Source organism: Nothobranchius furzeri, chromosome 2 (assembly GCF_043380555.1).
Source record: "Nothobranchius furzeri strain GRZ-AD chromosome 2, NfurGRZ-RIMD1, whole genome shotgun sequence".
Taxonomy (NCBI): Eukaryota; Metazoa; Chordata; class Actinopteri; order Cyprinodontiformes; family Nothobranchiidae; genus Nothobranchius; species Nothobranchius furzeri.
The window spans coordinates 8,401,397-8,418,813 of NC_091742.1; the positions used below are offsets into that span (position 1 = coordinate 8,401,397).

General features: G+C 41.6%; 2 protein-coding genes across 2 annotated transcripts; both read right to left on the reverse strand.

Moving 5' to 3' along the window:
* Positions 1-6,419: 6,419 nt before the first annotated feature.
* Positions 6,420-8,922, reverse strand: LOC107377707 (proteasome (prosome, macropain) assembly chaperone 2). The gene is made up of 7 exons (XM_015947487.3): positions 8,737-8,922; positions 7,870-8,041; positions 7,718-7,776; positions 7,515-7,633; positions 7,248-7,427; positions 6,868-6,991; positions 6,420-6,782 (listed from the first exon to the last, which is right to left on the reverse strand). The coding sequence occupies exons 1-7, from the start codon at positions 8,791-8,793 to the stop codon at positions 6,705-6,707; spliced, it is 789 nt and encodes a 262-aa protein (XP_015802973.3). The 5' UTR covers positions 8,794-8,922; the 3' UTR covers positions 6,420-6,704.
* Positions 8,923-12,879: 3,957 nt separating this feature from the next.
* On the reverse strand, positions 12,880-17,129 carry hsp90ab1 (heat shock protein 90, alpha (cytosolic), class B member 1). The gene is made up of 12 exons (XM_015947488.3): positions 16,989-17,129; positions 16,082-16,225; positions 15,805-16,011; positions 15,562-15,721; positions 15,330-15,463; positions 14,952-15,260; positions 14,716-14,881; positions 14,433-14,623; positions 14,171-14,318; positions 13,824-14,092; positions 13,390-13,723; positions 12,880-13,286 (listed from the first exon to the last, which is right to left on the reverse strand). The coding sequence occupies exons 2-12, from the start codon at positions 16,223-16,225 to the stop codon at positions 13,171-13,173; spliced, it is 2,178 nt and encodes a 725-aa protein (XP_015802974.3). The 5' UTR covers positions 16,989-17,129; the 3' UTR covers positions 12,880-13,170.
* Between the last annotated feature and the right edge of the window lie 288 nt (positions 17,130-17,417).

Below are 17,417 nucleotides of genomic sequence, written 5' to 3' on the forward strand. Positions count from 1 at the left end.
GTTTTTCAGCAAACCTTACAGGTTTCTTTTTAAATCGGAAAAACTGAAAGCATCAATTCTTAAAACACAAATCTGTTCTGATGGGTGCAGTTCAGGTTTAAAATTTGAGGATATTATCTGTAATTCGTGTGCTGGTGGTGGTTTTTATCCCCAAGAAGATGGGGATAAAAATTATGCAAAGTGTGCAACAGGGTTGAACCAGTTAGGCCACGTTTCATATCGGTTATCAGCTGTGTTGGAAACAGGACAGAGTGACATTTTTACTGGGGTCAGCATAATTAAGTCTCATCGTCCAACTGCCACTGGTCTGGATGTACAAATCACCATTAAAAAAAAACCTGACATCAAATTAGTCATTCTCTTTCAGCGACGCGACCGCTCCACTTTCTCTGGTGTCGAGCCAGTTAAACCAAAGCAGTTTTTCAGAAATAAATCCAAAGAGCTCTTCACTGATTCATTAACCCTTCCACTCTTCTGATTTGCAGACCATCAAACTGAAGACCGAGTTTGAGTTTCCCCCTTCCTGTTTAACAATCTCACACAGCTAGACGGGAATCCCCCAGCTCCTCTTGTAAAAGGTCTCGGTTCGATCTTTATGTCTAGTCCTATTTTCAATAATCCAGAATTTAAAAAAAAAGCATTGGGGGATCAAACAAAACTACACATGTGAAGCCCTCTTCTTTCCACCCCCAATGGAGCAGTCACTCTGAGCTCTCATTTTGACTTCAGGGACATCACAGACCGAGATGGTTAACTCTTATTAACCAGCGAGGGTATTTAAATGTTAAATATTCATTCGGATCTTCCTGAAACACCATGCTCATTTTTTTCCCACAGCAGCCAAACTAGAAAATGAGTTTAGTAACCATGTCTTTTAAAAAGATTACCACACAAACTTCAAACCAGAAGAAGTTATTCTGTTAGATTTCTCTGATTTTGCTGTTTGGGTTAAACAAAGACGATGCAATCTGTTGGGGCGAGCTATCAGGGGACTGGGAGGATGTTTCAGCAGATTTAGCAAAACATACAGAGTGTGAGGTCAGTAAACACGATAAACGATGAAATAAATGGCCGCACTCCTGATAGATGTCACATCCAAGGTCAAAAATAGGTTCACCAGAATTTAGCAAAAACTCTGTTGGTCAAGTTTCTGTAAATTCGCATTCATTAAGGCCAAAATAATCCTAAATATTTAAATAATTTTATTTTTCATTTGAAAAGGTTCCGTTTTGCGCACCTTTCGGATTAAAGATGCAGTGTTTTGAATGTGACAAACTGCTATCTGTCCTTCCATCTTTATTTTGAATTGCAGCCGTGACCCCCAGACTCTGGACTCTCCTTCAAAACGCAGCTGAAAACTCACCTGTTCGGGCTTTGGTGTGACCTTCATCACTACCCTCTCCTTATTCTGTGCTGTGTGCAAGGAGGAACCGGATGACTGCCAGAGCTCTAGAAAGTGATTTTCAGCAGGCGCCTAGCATGTATGTCTCCAACCAAATCATTAGAAACAGACTTGACTGAACTGGAGAAGCTGTGGTAAACGTCATGCTGCCTGTAGTTCAGAATGGTGGGTTTGGTGGTGGGTCGTATCTATAGAGGGACACAGACTTGTACAGGAGTGTAGACCCTTCCCTGGTGTATGCATACAAACGTGGGCATCAAACAAACTTCTGAGGACCATTAGGAGCCATTTAGAGTTTCTGCAGAGACATTTCAGCATATCAGACTGGCGTGCCTTAACAGTTTTTCTGTTTCAGTGTCTTGGTGACATCAAATTCAGGCTTCTGTAGGTTGATCATTTTCATCCAGTGACACGGCAGTTTTTTGTTCCTAACACGTTACCTAGTGAAGATCTGATGTGTTTTTGTAATTTTATTTTTAACTTGTCCGCCGGCTGGGTGGTTGCCAGTGTTTCTCCTTTTAAAAAGGCAGAAGAGGGACGTAGTCTTTGTTTACAATCTGTCCCACCTCCCTACTTCCTGGTTCTAGAGCCAGTCATACTTGATCCCACTGGGTGGCCAAGTCTGTGCCGGCAAACCCTGCTGCACCAGCATTTCAAGACTCAAGATTTAAGACAACTTCATTAATCCCCGAAGGGCAATTTGAGACGGCATTGTGAAGCAGCGGACACTAAAATCTCTAGGCTCAAACTCAATCAATTTACATACATATTCATAAAACCCATAAAACCTATACGCTATATTTTGATACGCATTCATCTCATACCATTACGTGTGAATGATCAACTATGCGTAAATCTTTATGCTCATACACACACTCACTCACACACACAAACAAATACACATGTAACTACATGCACGCACACATACAAGTAATGCACACACTTCCCATCTGTACTAAGAATTGAGAAGAAGCACAGCTCTGGGAATAAAGGAACTTCTCTGTGTTTTACAGCATGGGCATCGAAGTCGGCATTTGGCGGGCAGCCACTCAAAAACAGTTTGAAGAGGGTGTGAGGCCGGGGTCTTTAATGATTTTCTGTGCTAAACTTCCTGTATGCTGGTCACATTGAGATGTTAAGTTCCTCACTGGTAGTCCGATGATCCGAGAGCACACCTTGACGCTGCTCTGTAGACGGTTTCTATACTGCAGGCTGACAGAGTAAAACCAGCATTTGTAATTTGACACTGGCCGGTAAAAAGCAGCAATGCTTTTTAAAGAACCAAAGCCAGTAAACTAGCCTAGAAATCTAGACAGACAGTAGCTGAAGCAAAAAGATTTTTTTCTCTGCATGTCAGTCTAGTCACATTCATTAGAAGCCTCAGCAGCTCTACTATTGGCCCAATCAGTATTGTGTTATGCCAGTCACAGCGATCAGTTTGGTGGGCCAATCACAGCGCTCTCTGTTTGGTGGGCGAGATAATGCATCGAAGCGGAACAACTAAGATGGCAGTGTCTTGCTTGAAATGGCTTTGGCATCAACTTTGGACAATTTAGACTCCTTTATTTAGAAAAGGGATGTACTTGCACACTTCAACAGTGTATGGTGGACTGCCCCGTTGACTGACATCCGTAGTGGTGAATAGGGAGCCTAAGTCACGCCCATCTACTTCCGGACCATGTGACCCCGGAAGAACGAAAAAATGAATGCAAGTCAATGGGGCTAAAAACGCTATTTTCTAATTCCGCTTGTTATGCTCCATGGATTTCGCATATGATGTTCGTGACTTGTAAAGAAGCATTTTGATACCAAGAGCGCGCTTATTTTCGGACGGGGAAAACACTATTTTTAGGTTTTGTGTGAAAAGAAGTCCAGGACTACAAATGCGCTTCACAAAAGTGATGTCATTGAACCAGACACGGGAACAGAAGGAAAAGGGCTGTAGGTTCAGCAAACTTCAAATCCTTCCTTCAGGAGGACAGAACCACCATAAATGTGGCCATTTGGTAAGTAGCAGCTACGCTAGGGGAGAGGAGATTATGTGGCAACGTCACATATGTGACGTGCTGATGTAGCCATGCTAATTACAAACGTTACAAGCTGATAAATCTCAATGTACATGACTGGCATGGATGAAACACACCTCATTACTTTTCATTTAAATTGCAGTACAATATATGTGCAATCCAGGGCGTAAGGCAAGGCGGATTCGTAAATAGCTCTTTTAGCCCCGTTGACTTGCATTCATTTTTTCGTTCTTCCGGGGACCCATGAGCCGACCGGAAAGGGAGGTCTGGAGACTTATGCTCCCTATATGTCATGTTGTTTGTTGTCCAATAGCATGCAGAGACCATTTGAAAGTAAACTATAGATTCCACCCCATGACTGAGCTCCAAGTCTATGGCTCGTGGCCAGACTATATATTCACATAGGATGGCTTGCCAGGCTACCAGTAAACAAGAGTGGGCCAAAAGTTATTTTTGTACCCCTAAGAAGCCACATCCTTTTTGTTTTACTCTAATATAAGGTAAAGAAGGTTAGAAGCTAAAGTTAAGCTAACAACGCTAACCATTGAGTTCAAAAATACTTCAGCATCTACAGAAGTATTTTAAACCCTATATGTATACTTCTATCTGGGTATGAATACTGTTTACACCCCTGCTGACTTGTAACTTTTATCTCCCATCTTACTTAGATGCTGAAGTTTTTCTTTTCTTGTATTTCAAAATGTTTTATTTTAATTCACAAAGACTGTTGAATTCATGACAGGTTCTCCCACTTCCACATATCTTTTACACCACACACGAAGTGGAAGTGATACCAATCCTGAATGCAGGGGTATTTTAAAAATAGCACTGGAACCACAACATTTTACAGTACAAGTGGAGCATAAACAATGTCTGCTGGCCGGGCCACGTGCTGAACTCCAGCATCTCACGCCTCGTCATAAACGTTATTGTGTTTTATACATTATGATAGAAGACTTGCTTTCTGTTGCGTGGGCCTTTTTATCTGCTCATCTTGCTTCCTCCCTGCTAGCTGTAGGTGTACTGTTCCGGTTTAGTATTTAGCAAGAGCTGCCAAATATGAGAAGTCTCTCCATACCTGATGTAGCACAATTATTTCAGGTCATGAGTAGTTCTTACGTTTTTGTTTTCTCGCATTTCAAATGTCATTGAAACCAGATTACACACATCATAATGTCAAGTTTAATTTTATGAACAATAGTCTGCGGTGGTCTGGCACTGCTGTGGCACACCAAGGTGTCTGGTAACTGTGGTCAACCTGACACATGCGATGAGTATTTAGAGATGGCCCAGAGAAATCAGAGTTGGATTTGTGTCAGAAGTAGAAGACGTGGTCTGCCAACTGGAACACTTCAGGATGATTCTGTATTTTCAGCTCTGAAAAGGGCTGCAAAAGTCACAAAGATGGCTTCTCAGCTCTAACGGTGGTGGCTAAAGTCATGTACCACAGCCCACTGACACATCAGGAACCCCCCCTGAATCCATGTGCTTTGCATTTGTGGGTTCAGATTTACACATGGGGGTTAGATGTTTCCACTGGAAGTCCTTTATTTAAAAAAATCTGAACAGGTTTACCTTTCGGTTTAATGAGGGAAACTTTTGCTGACTTGTAATGGCTCTCACCAGGAAGTTTCCAGCTCCGTTCAACCAGACAGAATTGTTTTTTGTTTGTTTTTCTTTTACTCTGTGCTAAACGGTGACTTATGACCTATAAATTGTTTTTCTATCATTTTTGTCTGGATGATGAATCTTTGTAGATACAAAAGTATTTTAGGTTCACTTATTTGGCAAAAATCCTACATTAAAATCACTATAAATTTGGAAATGAGTTTAAAATTTTTAATAAGTGACTTAAAGCAACCTTTCAGATTTGCATTCATAACTAGTTCTTTAGTTTTTACATGTTGTACACATTTATGTAATGACTTGTGTTTACTTTGTGGTGCTGTCAGTCAAGTGTTTCAGCTACAGGAATAGTCGCGACTCGATTCCAGTAAACAAAAACCTCCAGAAAACTAAACTCAGGTTTCGACAAGGTCGTCTTTTAGAAACATTTGACAAACATTTTCGAGGATGTTGTCTAAAACTTCCATCCACCCAAAAAATTTGTGTGTGTTGGTTTATACTAGTGTTATCAAAATTCCTCATGAACCACAGGACACATTTAAATGAGATTTTCCAAATGTGATCCTTGGATTTTCATCTGCGAATCACGTTTGACGTCGTCTTTTCAATATGGCCACCATAGCTATTCAACCATAAACTTAAGTTAAAGTTTTTATTGAGCTAAAAGTTTCCATGGTTTTCTTCGCAGATTGCATGTGACCTTGTGTTTTTGCGCGAGATTATATATTTTTCAAACTTTGATCAAAACGGCTAAAACTCAACAACTAAATGATTTAATGCTCTGGGATTCAAGGCAGGTGATTTTTATCACCACTAAATGACTCCTTTAAGCTCAGATGTCAGCATTTGTTCTTTATTTAAAAAAAAAATTGGCATATCACGGTAAGTATCTGCACACAGTCAATTCTCTTCAATCACAAGGAGGCATAAAAGTAGTGAAGTTCTTTTTTTCTAAATGACACAGTTTAAGTTCCCCACTACTACTCTGGTGTCGAGGAGGTAGAGACACCCATAATTCAGTTTTTACCGACAATGGCATAAAAAGAGCTGCTGCAGCCACCCCCTCATACTTAAAAACATGACTTCCAGGAAAGCTACACTTGTTACGATTCCCCCAGCAGATTAGCTAATGTCTCGCACTTTCAAGAACACGGTGCCCTCACTGCTCGGCTGGCATTTCATCTCTGGCCATGTGCTTTTTTATTACAGGATGGAAAACTGGTTTTCTTTGATTTAACCCCTTTATTTCATTTCATCTGTCTTTAACTGAAAGTAGACAAAAGGAAAATGGTTTACCAGCTCCAGCCTTTTGCAAACGTAGGTTCAATTTTAAAATTACCCACATATACTAATCAGTACTTAAATTATGTGTGTGTGTGTGTGTGTGTGTGTGTGTGTGTGTGTGTGTGTGTGTGTGTGTGTGTGTGTGTGTAAGCCTATTCCCACCACTCTCAATTAAAGAAAAAATAATTCTAGACAGCCAAGTCATAGAGCAAAGTGCAGTATAAGAGTCTATTCCTGTCATGTTGGCACATCCAAATAAGCAGAAGAAAGAGAATTATTCAGGAACGTGGAACATCTTACAAGTAGAACAAAATATTTTTGCAAATCTGAGTCAATATATTTAGGATCAAAGAAAGAAAAGCAAATCAGAACAGAGCAGGAGGAATGCCTGATCCAAACAGGAGACTCCAGGAAGTCGGGATCTTCCACTTGCACTCGCAGCCCTGGAAGGAGGATCAGATGATTGTTGGGAATTTCAAATCTGATTGAGTCTACATAAAAAGGCTCTTTGTGAAATCTGTAGATTACCAGAGTGTCCAGCAGATGGAGCCAGTCGTTGAGGTGGTTGACCAAAGCAAAGGCGTCTGGGATGTTGTCACCTTCTGAACAGAAGAGCAGCAGCACAGCGAGTGGGAGGTCCTCAGCTAAACAGCTGAACACACGACCGGACATGTGATCAGGAGGAGAGAAAAGAAAGGAAAATGCTACATTTTGTAATTCTGAGTAAGAATTGTGCAAATGTGAAAAGAAAACACAAAACCATGAAAAAGCTTTGGTTTGGTGTGTCCTAAGTGCCTAAATTCTCCCAACATCACAAAAAATGTCAAACCCCGCTGTCTTCCTCATCTTTAGAGGAGCAAATTTTTTAAACGTCTCCTCAGGTTTTCTTTAGTTATTTCCCTATCTACCTGTCGGAGTAAAGCCCTTTGGTGATGCCTCCTCCTGGGATGCACAGTCTTGGCTCTGCATCAGCGTCCTTCACTCCAGGAAATGCCGGCACTCGCTCCATCTCTCTCCAGCCAAGCTCCTTCAGTGTGTCCACGCTCACCTTCAGTAGGGACGGGGTTGCCAGATACCTCAAGGGAGTCCTAAACAGGCACATTTTACTCATCGGCACTTAGAAACGACTTTAAAGAGCAGAAGTGGACAAAAAGATGGATGGTGTTGATGTTTACCCATGCAGCTGCTGGTCATCTCTCTGGTAGGCGTGGCTGCTGGAGAGGACCACAGTCCTTGAGAAGCCACTGGATTTGATCCAGGAAACGAGCATCTGACGGAACTTCTTAGACTTTTTCTGCAGTGAAAACAAAGTTTATAGGATATGAATTCAGTCAATGTTATAAAAACTTGTTGGAAAAAAAAAAAAAAGAAAATGTACCTGAATAATCGGCACTCTGATTTGAAGAACTGCCAACTTCCGTTCTGCTGCTGTGAAAACTAAACAAAAAATGTTAATTTTTAAACTGGAAGAAATGAAGTGATCACTCTACAGAGTTCTAGATCCATTAAAGGTCAGTAATGAGACGCTACCCTCTGCGGGACAGTGCAACCCCTCAGCGTCCTCTTTGCAGGTGCTGTATGGGTTGTTCCCGGCCATCGGAATCAGACAGTCTGTGTGTAAGTAACCCACTCTACTCAAGTTGAGAGTGGAAATGATGAGGTCGACAGCCAGCTGACCCACGTTCCCCACAGCTACTGCAGGCTAGGGAGAGAAAAAAAAATTCAATCAGCATTTCTACCTCCAGCTTCTCAAAAGTCAAGATAAGCTGCTTTTCTTCTCTGAGAACGGAAATGGTAGCCAGGTACCACACTGAAAGTACACATTTAGACTTGTACTTTTGCCTCATCTCAATGTTTTTGTAGTTTTCATTTAAGTCTTATCAAAACGTTATAAAATAATGTCACAGGCGTATTTGGCCAACAGTTTTACCAAATACAGCTCTTGATATCTACATTCGTTTTGATCTGTCTGGACAAAATAACTACAAATGAATCCTTTAACACTAATAATAAATACTCAAATGCATGCTCTAGTACTTAAAGTGACGACGTGGCTTTTAACAAACCAAAGGAAAGAATTAATATTTTGTATACTTTAGATGTATTTCCTATAGTTACTATTTAATTCCCGTTTTTAAAATCAGGCTTTTTTATTTTATTTTAAGCAATCAGCTACAAGAAAATTACTGAGAAGAAGCTGTAAAGAAGCAAAGTTCAATAAATCAGATGCAACTCCTACCTAAAAAAAAACATTAGCAAACAATTTTATTAGCATTATTTTACAAATACTCCCATTAATTCCATTTGTGACACCAAATAACTATATGAGTTACTGATTAGCAGTAAAAACGTGACAAACTAAGGAAATGACAGGATTGACTGCCCAGGCATACTCACCATGACGAGGGTGAAACCTTTGAAGGCGACCGGTGAGTTTTGTGAAGAGATAAACATTCTGCTATTAAGTAGGAAATCAATTTAAATAAGAAAAATACGCAACGAAAAACAGCTAAATTGAATAAAATCCGAATTTGTGGACAGCTTTCTCAGAAAGTTTCATGCTTCCTTGTTTAGACTGAGGACCTTAACAGTTTTTAGGATGCTTAATGGTGCCTGACGAAAATAAAAACAGCAAGGCTTAAGTAAAAATATAAACATGTTAAATTTGATTGTACGTTCTTACTCCTATTACTCTATATTTAATGTGATGTAATGGACATTAAGGCATATTTATACTTTTTATATGTGCTTTGCATTTTAATCAGGCAAATCAGCGGGCAGAACAAAAGCTCTGCCATAGAAGGAATGAAAAAAATCAATCTTGTTTAAAATTCATTCATTTTTATTTTAGTAATATACCTTACTAAATGTCGCATTTATTTTAAATGCATAATAAAATGTGCGCGTGTGTGTTGACAACGGGGGTCCACTTGACGCAGCAACTACGTGCAGGGCTTTGGAGCCACATTGAAAAAGCCCTCTTCAGCTCAAAACACATTTATTTTTAGTCGGTTTAAATCGAGACGTAGCCAAGAAAAGTACTACCAGAACACTAGAAGTAAATTTTTTACGGTTTTGCATTTTTTCTATATAGTTTTATTGCATTTATATAATTTACTAGATGAATTGCATTTCTTGCAGAAATGCTGTTTGCTGGAGCGTCCCCCAGAAAAGTTTAGCATCACACTTTATAACCTTATCTTTACCAAGACAACAGAGGCTGGGCTACAAGACCATATAAACCGTTTTAAGATGCTCCAAACACAAGTGAAACTACAATTAAATGAATCGTGATAAATCTTCAAGAAACTATTTTGCTGTTATCTTTTCTAGTTAAAAAGCAGGCAGGCAGTAACTTTATCCATGTAAACTTTAGTACATCAGGAGGGACAAACACGTTCAGCATTTATCTTGTAATGCTCAGCTGAACTTCCCCTGAACTCTACACTATACCTCTCTCTCTCTTATATATATTTATATTTATATATTTATGTATATATATATACCGGTCAAAAGTTTTAGAACACCCCAATTTTTCCAGTTTTTTATTGGAAATAATGCAGTTATGTTACATTGCACTCTCAAATGAAAGCATAGTACAAATAAGCAATTGGAGTTTAAAAAAAAAAGAAATCTTGGAATCAATTTATAGACGAAAATGTGTTCTAAACTTTTGACTCATCAAAGTAGCCACCTTTGGCAGAGCTGAACACACTCGTGGCATTCTTTCTACAATAGAAATCAAATATTCTTCAGAAAGCTCTTCCCATATCTGTTGCAGAAGGCCCCATAAATGTGTGGCACTTGTAGGTTGCTTTGCTTTCACTCTTCTGTCCAGTTCATCCCAAACCAGCTCGATGGGGTTTAAGTCTGGAGACTGTGCTGCCCCCTCCAATTTTACAAGCTTACCATCTTGTTCTTTTTTGCTGAGGTAGTTCTGGCGTAGCTTGCAATGATGTTTTGGGTTGCTATCTTGCTGTAGGAAGAACCCCTGACTAACTAGGCATATACCAGAGGGTACTGCTTGGCACTGGAGAATGCTGTGGTAGCTCTTTTGGTTCAGAGTGCTTCTCACTCTGTACAAGTCACTGAACCTGGATCCAGCAAAACAGTCCCAGTCCATTACACTTCCTCCTCCATGTTTGACAGTTGATGCCACACACCGTGGAACCATCCTTTCACCTGCTTGACAGCGTACAAAGATCCTGCGTGAGATTTCAAATTTGGATTCATCAGTCCATAATACCTTCTTCCAGTCTTCAGTAGTCCAATGGTGGCGTTTCATGGCCCAGGCAAGCCTCTTTCTCTTATTCTGACATCTTCGCAGAGGCTTTTTTGCTGCAAGTCGTCCTGTCAAACCTGCAGCTCGAAATCTTCTCTTCACAGTTGAAAATGCTACTTGCTTACTTTGACCAATATTAAGCTGTGCTTGAAGCTGTTGCCCTGTAAGCCGCCTATAATGCAAGCTGTTAACTCTCAGAAACTTGTCCTCTGATGCATTTCTCGCTTTGGGTCTACCAGATGTTGAGGTTAAAAACCCAAAACAATGATATTTGGGTAAAAGAAAATCATGTTATTGTTCATGGGCATGAGCAGGTGCATAAGGGCCATGCTTGCTGCTGCAGCAGGTCCCTTAACTAGACAATTCCTGAAGAAATTCTGAAAGGGGCCTGCCATCTGGCGCAAGACAGTGGCAACATGATGAGAAGTCAGGTGCCAGGTAGCTATAGCTCACCTCGATGCTAGCTAAGCAAGCGATTGCTCATATATAAACTGATATAAAGTCATACATTACTACGCAATTGGTGTAAACACAGAAGCAGGCCCCTCGGTATTAGCTAAACTACCAAATTCCTGATAAACATAGCAGGGGTACGCTCACCGAGCAAACAATTAAACCAACATCAGCTCACAAAAATCCACCTCGACTAGAGTGCAGTATCAAAGTAAATTCACCACCGTGACCGGTAGCTTCAACTCAGCTAGGAACACAGCTAACCGCCATTTGTGGCACCACGCATGGCATGAAAACCCATCGCTGACCATAGTTCGCCATGGAGCGATTGCCAAAAATCCAGTGTCCAACTAACTTCACCTCTGTGCGCGATAGCTATAGCTCACCAAACAAATAACTGCTCATATATCAGGCATTACTATCCAAACAATTGTTTTAAACACTGAAGCAGACATGAAAACATGTCAGGGGTGAAAAGGTGAATGTCCCATGAATGGTCCAGTGTGTATTCCTTCATCTCTGTTCATGGTCCTGGGCCCACATTTATATATTTAACAGACGCTTTTGTCCAAAGCGACTTACAGGTGATAATCAAGCCAGCAGGTAGCCCTTGAGGCTAACAAACACTATTCCGTCGATCCTAGGTGGCAGTGAGGCAGCATGATGAATAATGAAAGAGGGAAGCGAACATGGACTGTGCAGTAGAGTGAGGGATGGGTGCTAGTTTAAAAAAATGCTCCCTGAACAGCTGGGTCTTCAGGAGTTTCTTGAAAAACAAGAACACCCCTGTTCTAGTAGTGCTTAGGTCTATATCTGTAGAACGAAACACGGCAAGAGTTTGTCGTGTAAGCCCTTGATGAATGGAGTGGCCAGGCTGAGACGTAAGCCTTTGCAAGAGGGTTCAGGTAATTCATCTGTACCATCCAGGACTTTGTATGCTTCTGTTAGCCGTTTGAATTTGATGTGAGCAGCAAGAATTAACCAATGGAGCTCAAAGAGGGTAACATGTGCTTTTTTAAGGCTGATGGACAACTCAATGCTCTGCTGCATTCTTGACTATTTGTAGTTTATTTAGCAGAAGCTTTTATCCAAGCGACTTACAATTTATAACCTATAGGGCATGTTGTGATCTGTGGGGGAAACCGGTAGCTTAGTGAACTAGACCAAATTCTTGCTTTGCAAAGTTTAAATACATTTATTTAGTCTGGCTTGCCAGGCTAGCAAACCGGAGTACCCGGAGGAAACCCACGCACGCGGAGAATACGCATCTGCACGCAGCCGAGTTTCGAACCTACTGTTCCTTCGTGCTGCGAGGCAAAAGTGCTAACCACTGCGCCATCATGCAGCCCAGATAATCAGCTCTCACAGTTGAGCTGGAAGACCAGTTAGGCATTGCAGTAGTCGAGGCACATGACTGTAGATTGCGCCAGGAGGTATATTGTGTTAGGTAGTCTAATCATTTGTATGTTATTTTTCTATTTCAGTAAATAGCTTTGATCCAACAAGTTACAAAGTATGGTGCAAGTTACAACTATTTTACACAGTTTTAAGTGATTGATAAGTATACTATAAAGTTAACTTTTAAGATTGATCTAAATGTGTTCATGTCTCCCTCTGGTGGAGAAGGTAATGTCTAGAAAAAACAAAGTCCCAAGAGTGGAAACTAAAGGATCCAGATAAACAAAAACAAGGTATTACAGCTTTTTATTTTCTGCAAAACAAGACTTGTCGCACAGGCAGGCCTGAACTCAGGCAAAAAGAACCAAACAGTCCTCTCCCTCCATGCAGCATTGCACATGAACTGATTTTAGCAAACCCTTTGAACGTCAGACTATAGACCAACATCTGAACATTTACCACAAACATTTAAGTCGGAGCAACAGTACTAAAAAAAACAAAACAAAAAAAAAAAATCACTTTTGTAATTTCACAGCAAAATAAAAGTTTTTCGAAGGAATAGCAGTGTAAGGTTCCAGTAACAGCAACTCTGGTCCTCCACACCACAGGAATGATTTAATTTACAGTTACTGCACTTTTAGGGAATAAACTACTGGTAAAACAGGGTTTTAAGTGTTTTGAAGTGTGGTAAAGTCCGTTTAATCAACCTCTTCCATTCGTGAAGCATCTTCATCACCTTCAAGAGGTGGCATCTCTTCTGGAACAGATGTGGTGGTGGTGGTCTCTTCTGTTGGAATGTCATCATCATCAATACCTAAAAAAAAAAAAAAAAAAAAAAAAAAAAAAAAACCCCATAAGCACACATTAGAAAGGAGAGAAATAAAAACCCACCAACAGCTAATCTGATGAGTTCCTACCAAGGCCAAGTTTGATCATCCTGTAGATACGGTTGGAATGAGTCTGTGGATCATCGAGAGAGAAGCCTGAAGAAAGCAGGGCCGTCTCAAAGAGCAGGACAACAAGGTCTTTCACTGCTTTGTCGTTCTTGTCAGCCTCAGCCTTCTGCCTCAGAGTCTCCATGATTGGATGGTCAGGGTTGATTTCCAAGTGCTTCTTGGCCATCATGTAACCCATGGTGGAGTTGTCCCTGAGTGCCTGGGCCTTCATGATCCTCTCCATGTTTGCCGTCCAGCCATACGTGCTTGTCACAATGCAGCAAGGGGAAGACACCAGCCTGTTGGACACAGTCACCTGGAGGAAATTAAGCACAAAGGTTTACACCATGTTGGACCACAAGGAAACCCTTCATGAAAACTTAAGCCTACAGGGAAAGGAAACCCAAAACACACACCTTCTCCACTTTTTTGTCGAGGATCTCCTTCATGAGCTTGCAGAGGTTCTCATATTTGGCTTTGTCCTCCTCCATCTTTTTCTTCTCATCCTCATCTTCAGGCAGCTCTAGACCCTCCTTGGTGACAGAGACCAGGGTCTTGCCATCGAACTCCTTCAGCTGCTGGACGCAGTACTCATCAATGGGCTCTGTCATGTACAGCACCTCAAAGCCACGTTTGCGGACACGCTCGACGAAGGCGGAGTTGGCCACCTGATCTTTGCTCTCACCTGCAGAGAAACCAGATCCTCAGCAAGGATGAACAAGTCTACGGGGAGGTGTGGTTTCCAGATAGTGTGTGTTAGTACCAGTAATGTAGTAGATCGACTTCTGGTTTTCCTTCATGCGGGTGAGGTACTCAGTCAAGGAGGTCATCTCATCACCAGACTGGGAGCTGTGGTAGCGCAAAAGCTCAGACAGCTTCTTGCGGTTCTGAGAGTCCTCATGTATGCCCAGCTGAGGAAAAAAGCAACCAAACATGATCTTTAAATGCAAAATACAGCAATGCGTCCCTCAGTTTATAAAACACACCAAGCCAATTCAGATGAATCCACCATTTAGTTTCAATACCTTCATGTTCTTTGAGAAAGCCTCGTAGAATTTCTTGTAGTTGTCTTTGTCCTCCGACAGTTCTGCAAACAGCTCCAAGCACTTCTTGACTATGTTTTTGCGAATAACCTTCAGGATCTTGCTTTGCTGCAGCATTTCTCTGGAGATGTTGAGGGGCAGGTCCTCAGAGTCCACAACACCACGGATGAAGTCTTGAGTGGACAAAGTAATTTTAAATGCATTAGCCATTTAAAGAGTCTGTGGAATCATTTCAGACCACAGTGGAAAATGCAGCTGAACTTACTCAGATACTCAGGAATGAGCTCCTCACAGTTGTCCATGATGAAGACCCGCCTGACGTACAGCTTGATGTTGTTCTTCTTTTTCTTGTTCTCGAAGAGGTCAAAGGGTGCACGGCGAGGAATAAAGAGCAGGGCTCTGAACTCCAGCTGGCCTTCCACAGAGAAGTGCTGAAAGAAAATAAAGCATTAGAAAAAAAATCAGCCCGCAGGGTTAAAACTTTGTCGGAAACTCGTGTACCTTGACAGCCAGGTGATCCTCCCAGTCATTTGTTAGACTCTTGTAGAATTCACCATATTCTTCATTTGTGATGTCATCGGGGTTCCTGGTCCAGATGGGCTTGGTCTTGTTCAGCTCCTCCTGATCAATGTACTTCTCCTTGATCTTTTTCTTCTTCTTCTTGTCCTTGTCTTTGGAATCCTCCTCATCATCTGAACCCACATCTTCAATCTTGGGCTTGTCTTCAGCTTCTTCTTCTTTCTCCTCTTTCTCGGTCTTTTCCTCCTCTGCCTCGTCGTCACTAATCTCCTTGTCGCGCTCCTTCTCCACCTGCGACATAAAAGCTTTAGAAATCTGCCCAAGACTTAAAATTTTTAAAACGTACTTTTAAGCACTTACAAACAAGGTGATGGGGTAGCCAATGAATTGAGAGTGCTTCTTAACGATCTCCTTGACCCTCTTGTCCTCCACATACTCTGTCTGGTCCTCCTTCAGGTGCAGAATGATCTTAGTTCCACGGCCAATGGGCTCGCCTGAAAACATTTGAGGAATTTTCAGAAAAGCTAAAATAAACTAGAGTAAGCAAGTAGTGCACACTCAGACGTCACTGGTGATGGTTAGAATTACACACCGCTGTCAACCTTGACTGTGAAGGAACCTCCAGCAGATGACTCCCAGGCGTACTGCTCATCATCATTGTGTTTGGTGATGACGACCACTTTCTCAGCAACAAGATAAGCAGAGTAAAAACCCACACCGAACTGACCAATCATTGAGATGTCAGCACCAGCCTGGAGGAATAAAACAAATTTAGCTTCACAAGATCAGTCAGTCTCTTAAGATCCTGTGCAGGCCATTATGGGATGCGTAGTACCTGGAGGGCCTCCATGAAGGCCTTTGTGCCCGACTTGGCGATGGTGCCCAGGTTGTTAATAAGGTCAGCTTTGGTCATGCCAATCCCGGTGTCAATCAGGGTCAAAGTCCGGTCAGCTTTGTTGGGAATGATGTCAATTTTCAGATCTTTGCCAGTGTCCAGTTTTGAGGGGTCAGTCAAGCTTTCATAGCGGATTTTGTCCAGAGCCTGAAAACAGGGAATAGCGGTTAGTTTCTTCCTTAAAGTCAGAAGAATACTGAAGCTTCAGCAGACTCACATCAGAAGCGTTTGAGATCAACTCCCTAAGGAAGATCTCTTTGTTGGAGTAGAAGGTGTTGATGATCAGGGACATCAGCTGAGCGATCTCTGCCTGGAAGGCAAAGGTCTCAACCTCCTCCTCTTGGTGCATTTCTTCAGGCATCTGAAAATATAACAAAGTCACTTCAGTAAATGAAAGTGAAACAGAACTTAAGATAGTTTCAAAGTAACGCGATTTCGTCAAGTGGCTTCATTAAGTTGGATGGCCGCTGCAGCAGTCTGCTACATAAGGGCGGAAGTGTCAGTTAACAAACATGGCTTCTACTAGACAATGGACGCAGCAAACACGTGCTGGCGAACGATTAAGGCGGATCAACTCAAGTCACTTTAATAGATAAACAATGCGACGACGACTTCCATAAATACTACAAACGTACTTGTTTTAGCCTCCATGTGATAGTTTCAGTAAAACGTGGAGGTTAATTGAAACCGCGTTCAATTACGTAACGACCAAATGAACACTACCCCTCGTGGCTGGTAACCAGGCCTTATTACGCACACATTAAACTCAGTGTACCGGTTTAACGTGGGTTTATAACGGATTTAATCAGGCCGAGAACTCGATCCAGCGGAGTCACCGTCACCACACCTGCCTGACATCACGGTGCCGCATTCCCGCTGCTCAAGAGCATCACTACGATGCTCGGAAACATAAGCAAATAGTAGTCTCTCGAGAGGAAAATGAAAACATCAGCCGACGTACTAGGCGTCTGTCTTCCACGAAACACTTATTCGACCACCATATTAACCTCTGGATTTTCATTAACTAATAATGTTCGTTAAACACATACATACCGATGATATTTTAACAAACTTATAAAGGTAAGGATGTCTGACACGAGCTACGGACCCGTTAATGTACGCACCTTGGTAATTTCGTTGACTTTTTCTTGAATAAAATGCAGCAAAAGTGTAGTCCCTTGCGCTCCCTGACTGAAGAAAAAGGAAAGGAACTACTTTTCGGCACCAGACCAGTCTTTATACACGTGGGTCGCAGTGTGCAGTCGTATCCATCCGCAGTTCACGAGCTACAACCTGAAGCAATCACTTTTATGTAAAACCGCAGCCAGAACTAAACACACATTGTATGCTTCCTCACTGGAAAAGAATAATCTATTATTCACGTTTTGTTGGGTAAAAAGGGTTTAAATGCCAATTATGCAATCTAAGTAAAGAAAATGTATACGAAGTCGGACCTTAGTGTAACGTTGTCGCCATCTTGTGGTAGGTTGAGCTACAGCAAACCATGCACTGAGAGGCGATGTTTTTTGATCTCAATCATCCCATCTAGCGAC

Coding starts and splice junctions, on each gene's coding strand:
- LOC107377707 (XM_015947487.3), bottom strand. CDS start 8,793: ATGTTTATCTCTTCACAAAACTCACCGGTCGCCTTCAAAGGTTTCACC. Junction 7,777..7,869: donor GTTGCACTGTCCCGCAGAGG/GTAGCGTCTCAT, acceptor TTTTTTGTTTAG/TTTTCACAGCAGCAGAACGG. Junction 7,428..7,514: donor GATGACCAGCAGCTGCATGG/GTAAACATCAAC, acceptor GTGCCTGTTTAG/GACTCCCTTGAGGTATCTGG.
- hsp90ab1 (XM_015947488.3), bottom strand. CDS start 16,225: ATGCCTGAAGAAATGCACCAAGAGGAGGAGGTTGAGACCTTTGCCTTC. Junction 16,012..16,081: donor TGATCTCAAACGCTTCTGAT/GTGAGTCTGCTG, acceptor CCCTGTTTTCAG/GCTCTGGACAAAATCCGCTA. Junction 14,624..14,715: donor GCTCATTCCTGAGTATCTGA/GTAAGTTCAGCT, acceptor TGTCCACTCAAG/ACTTCATCCGTGGTGTTGTG.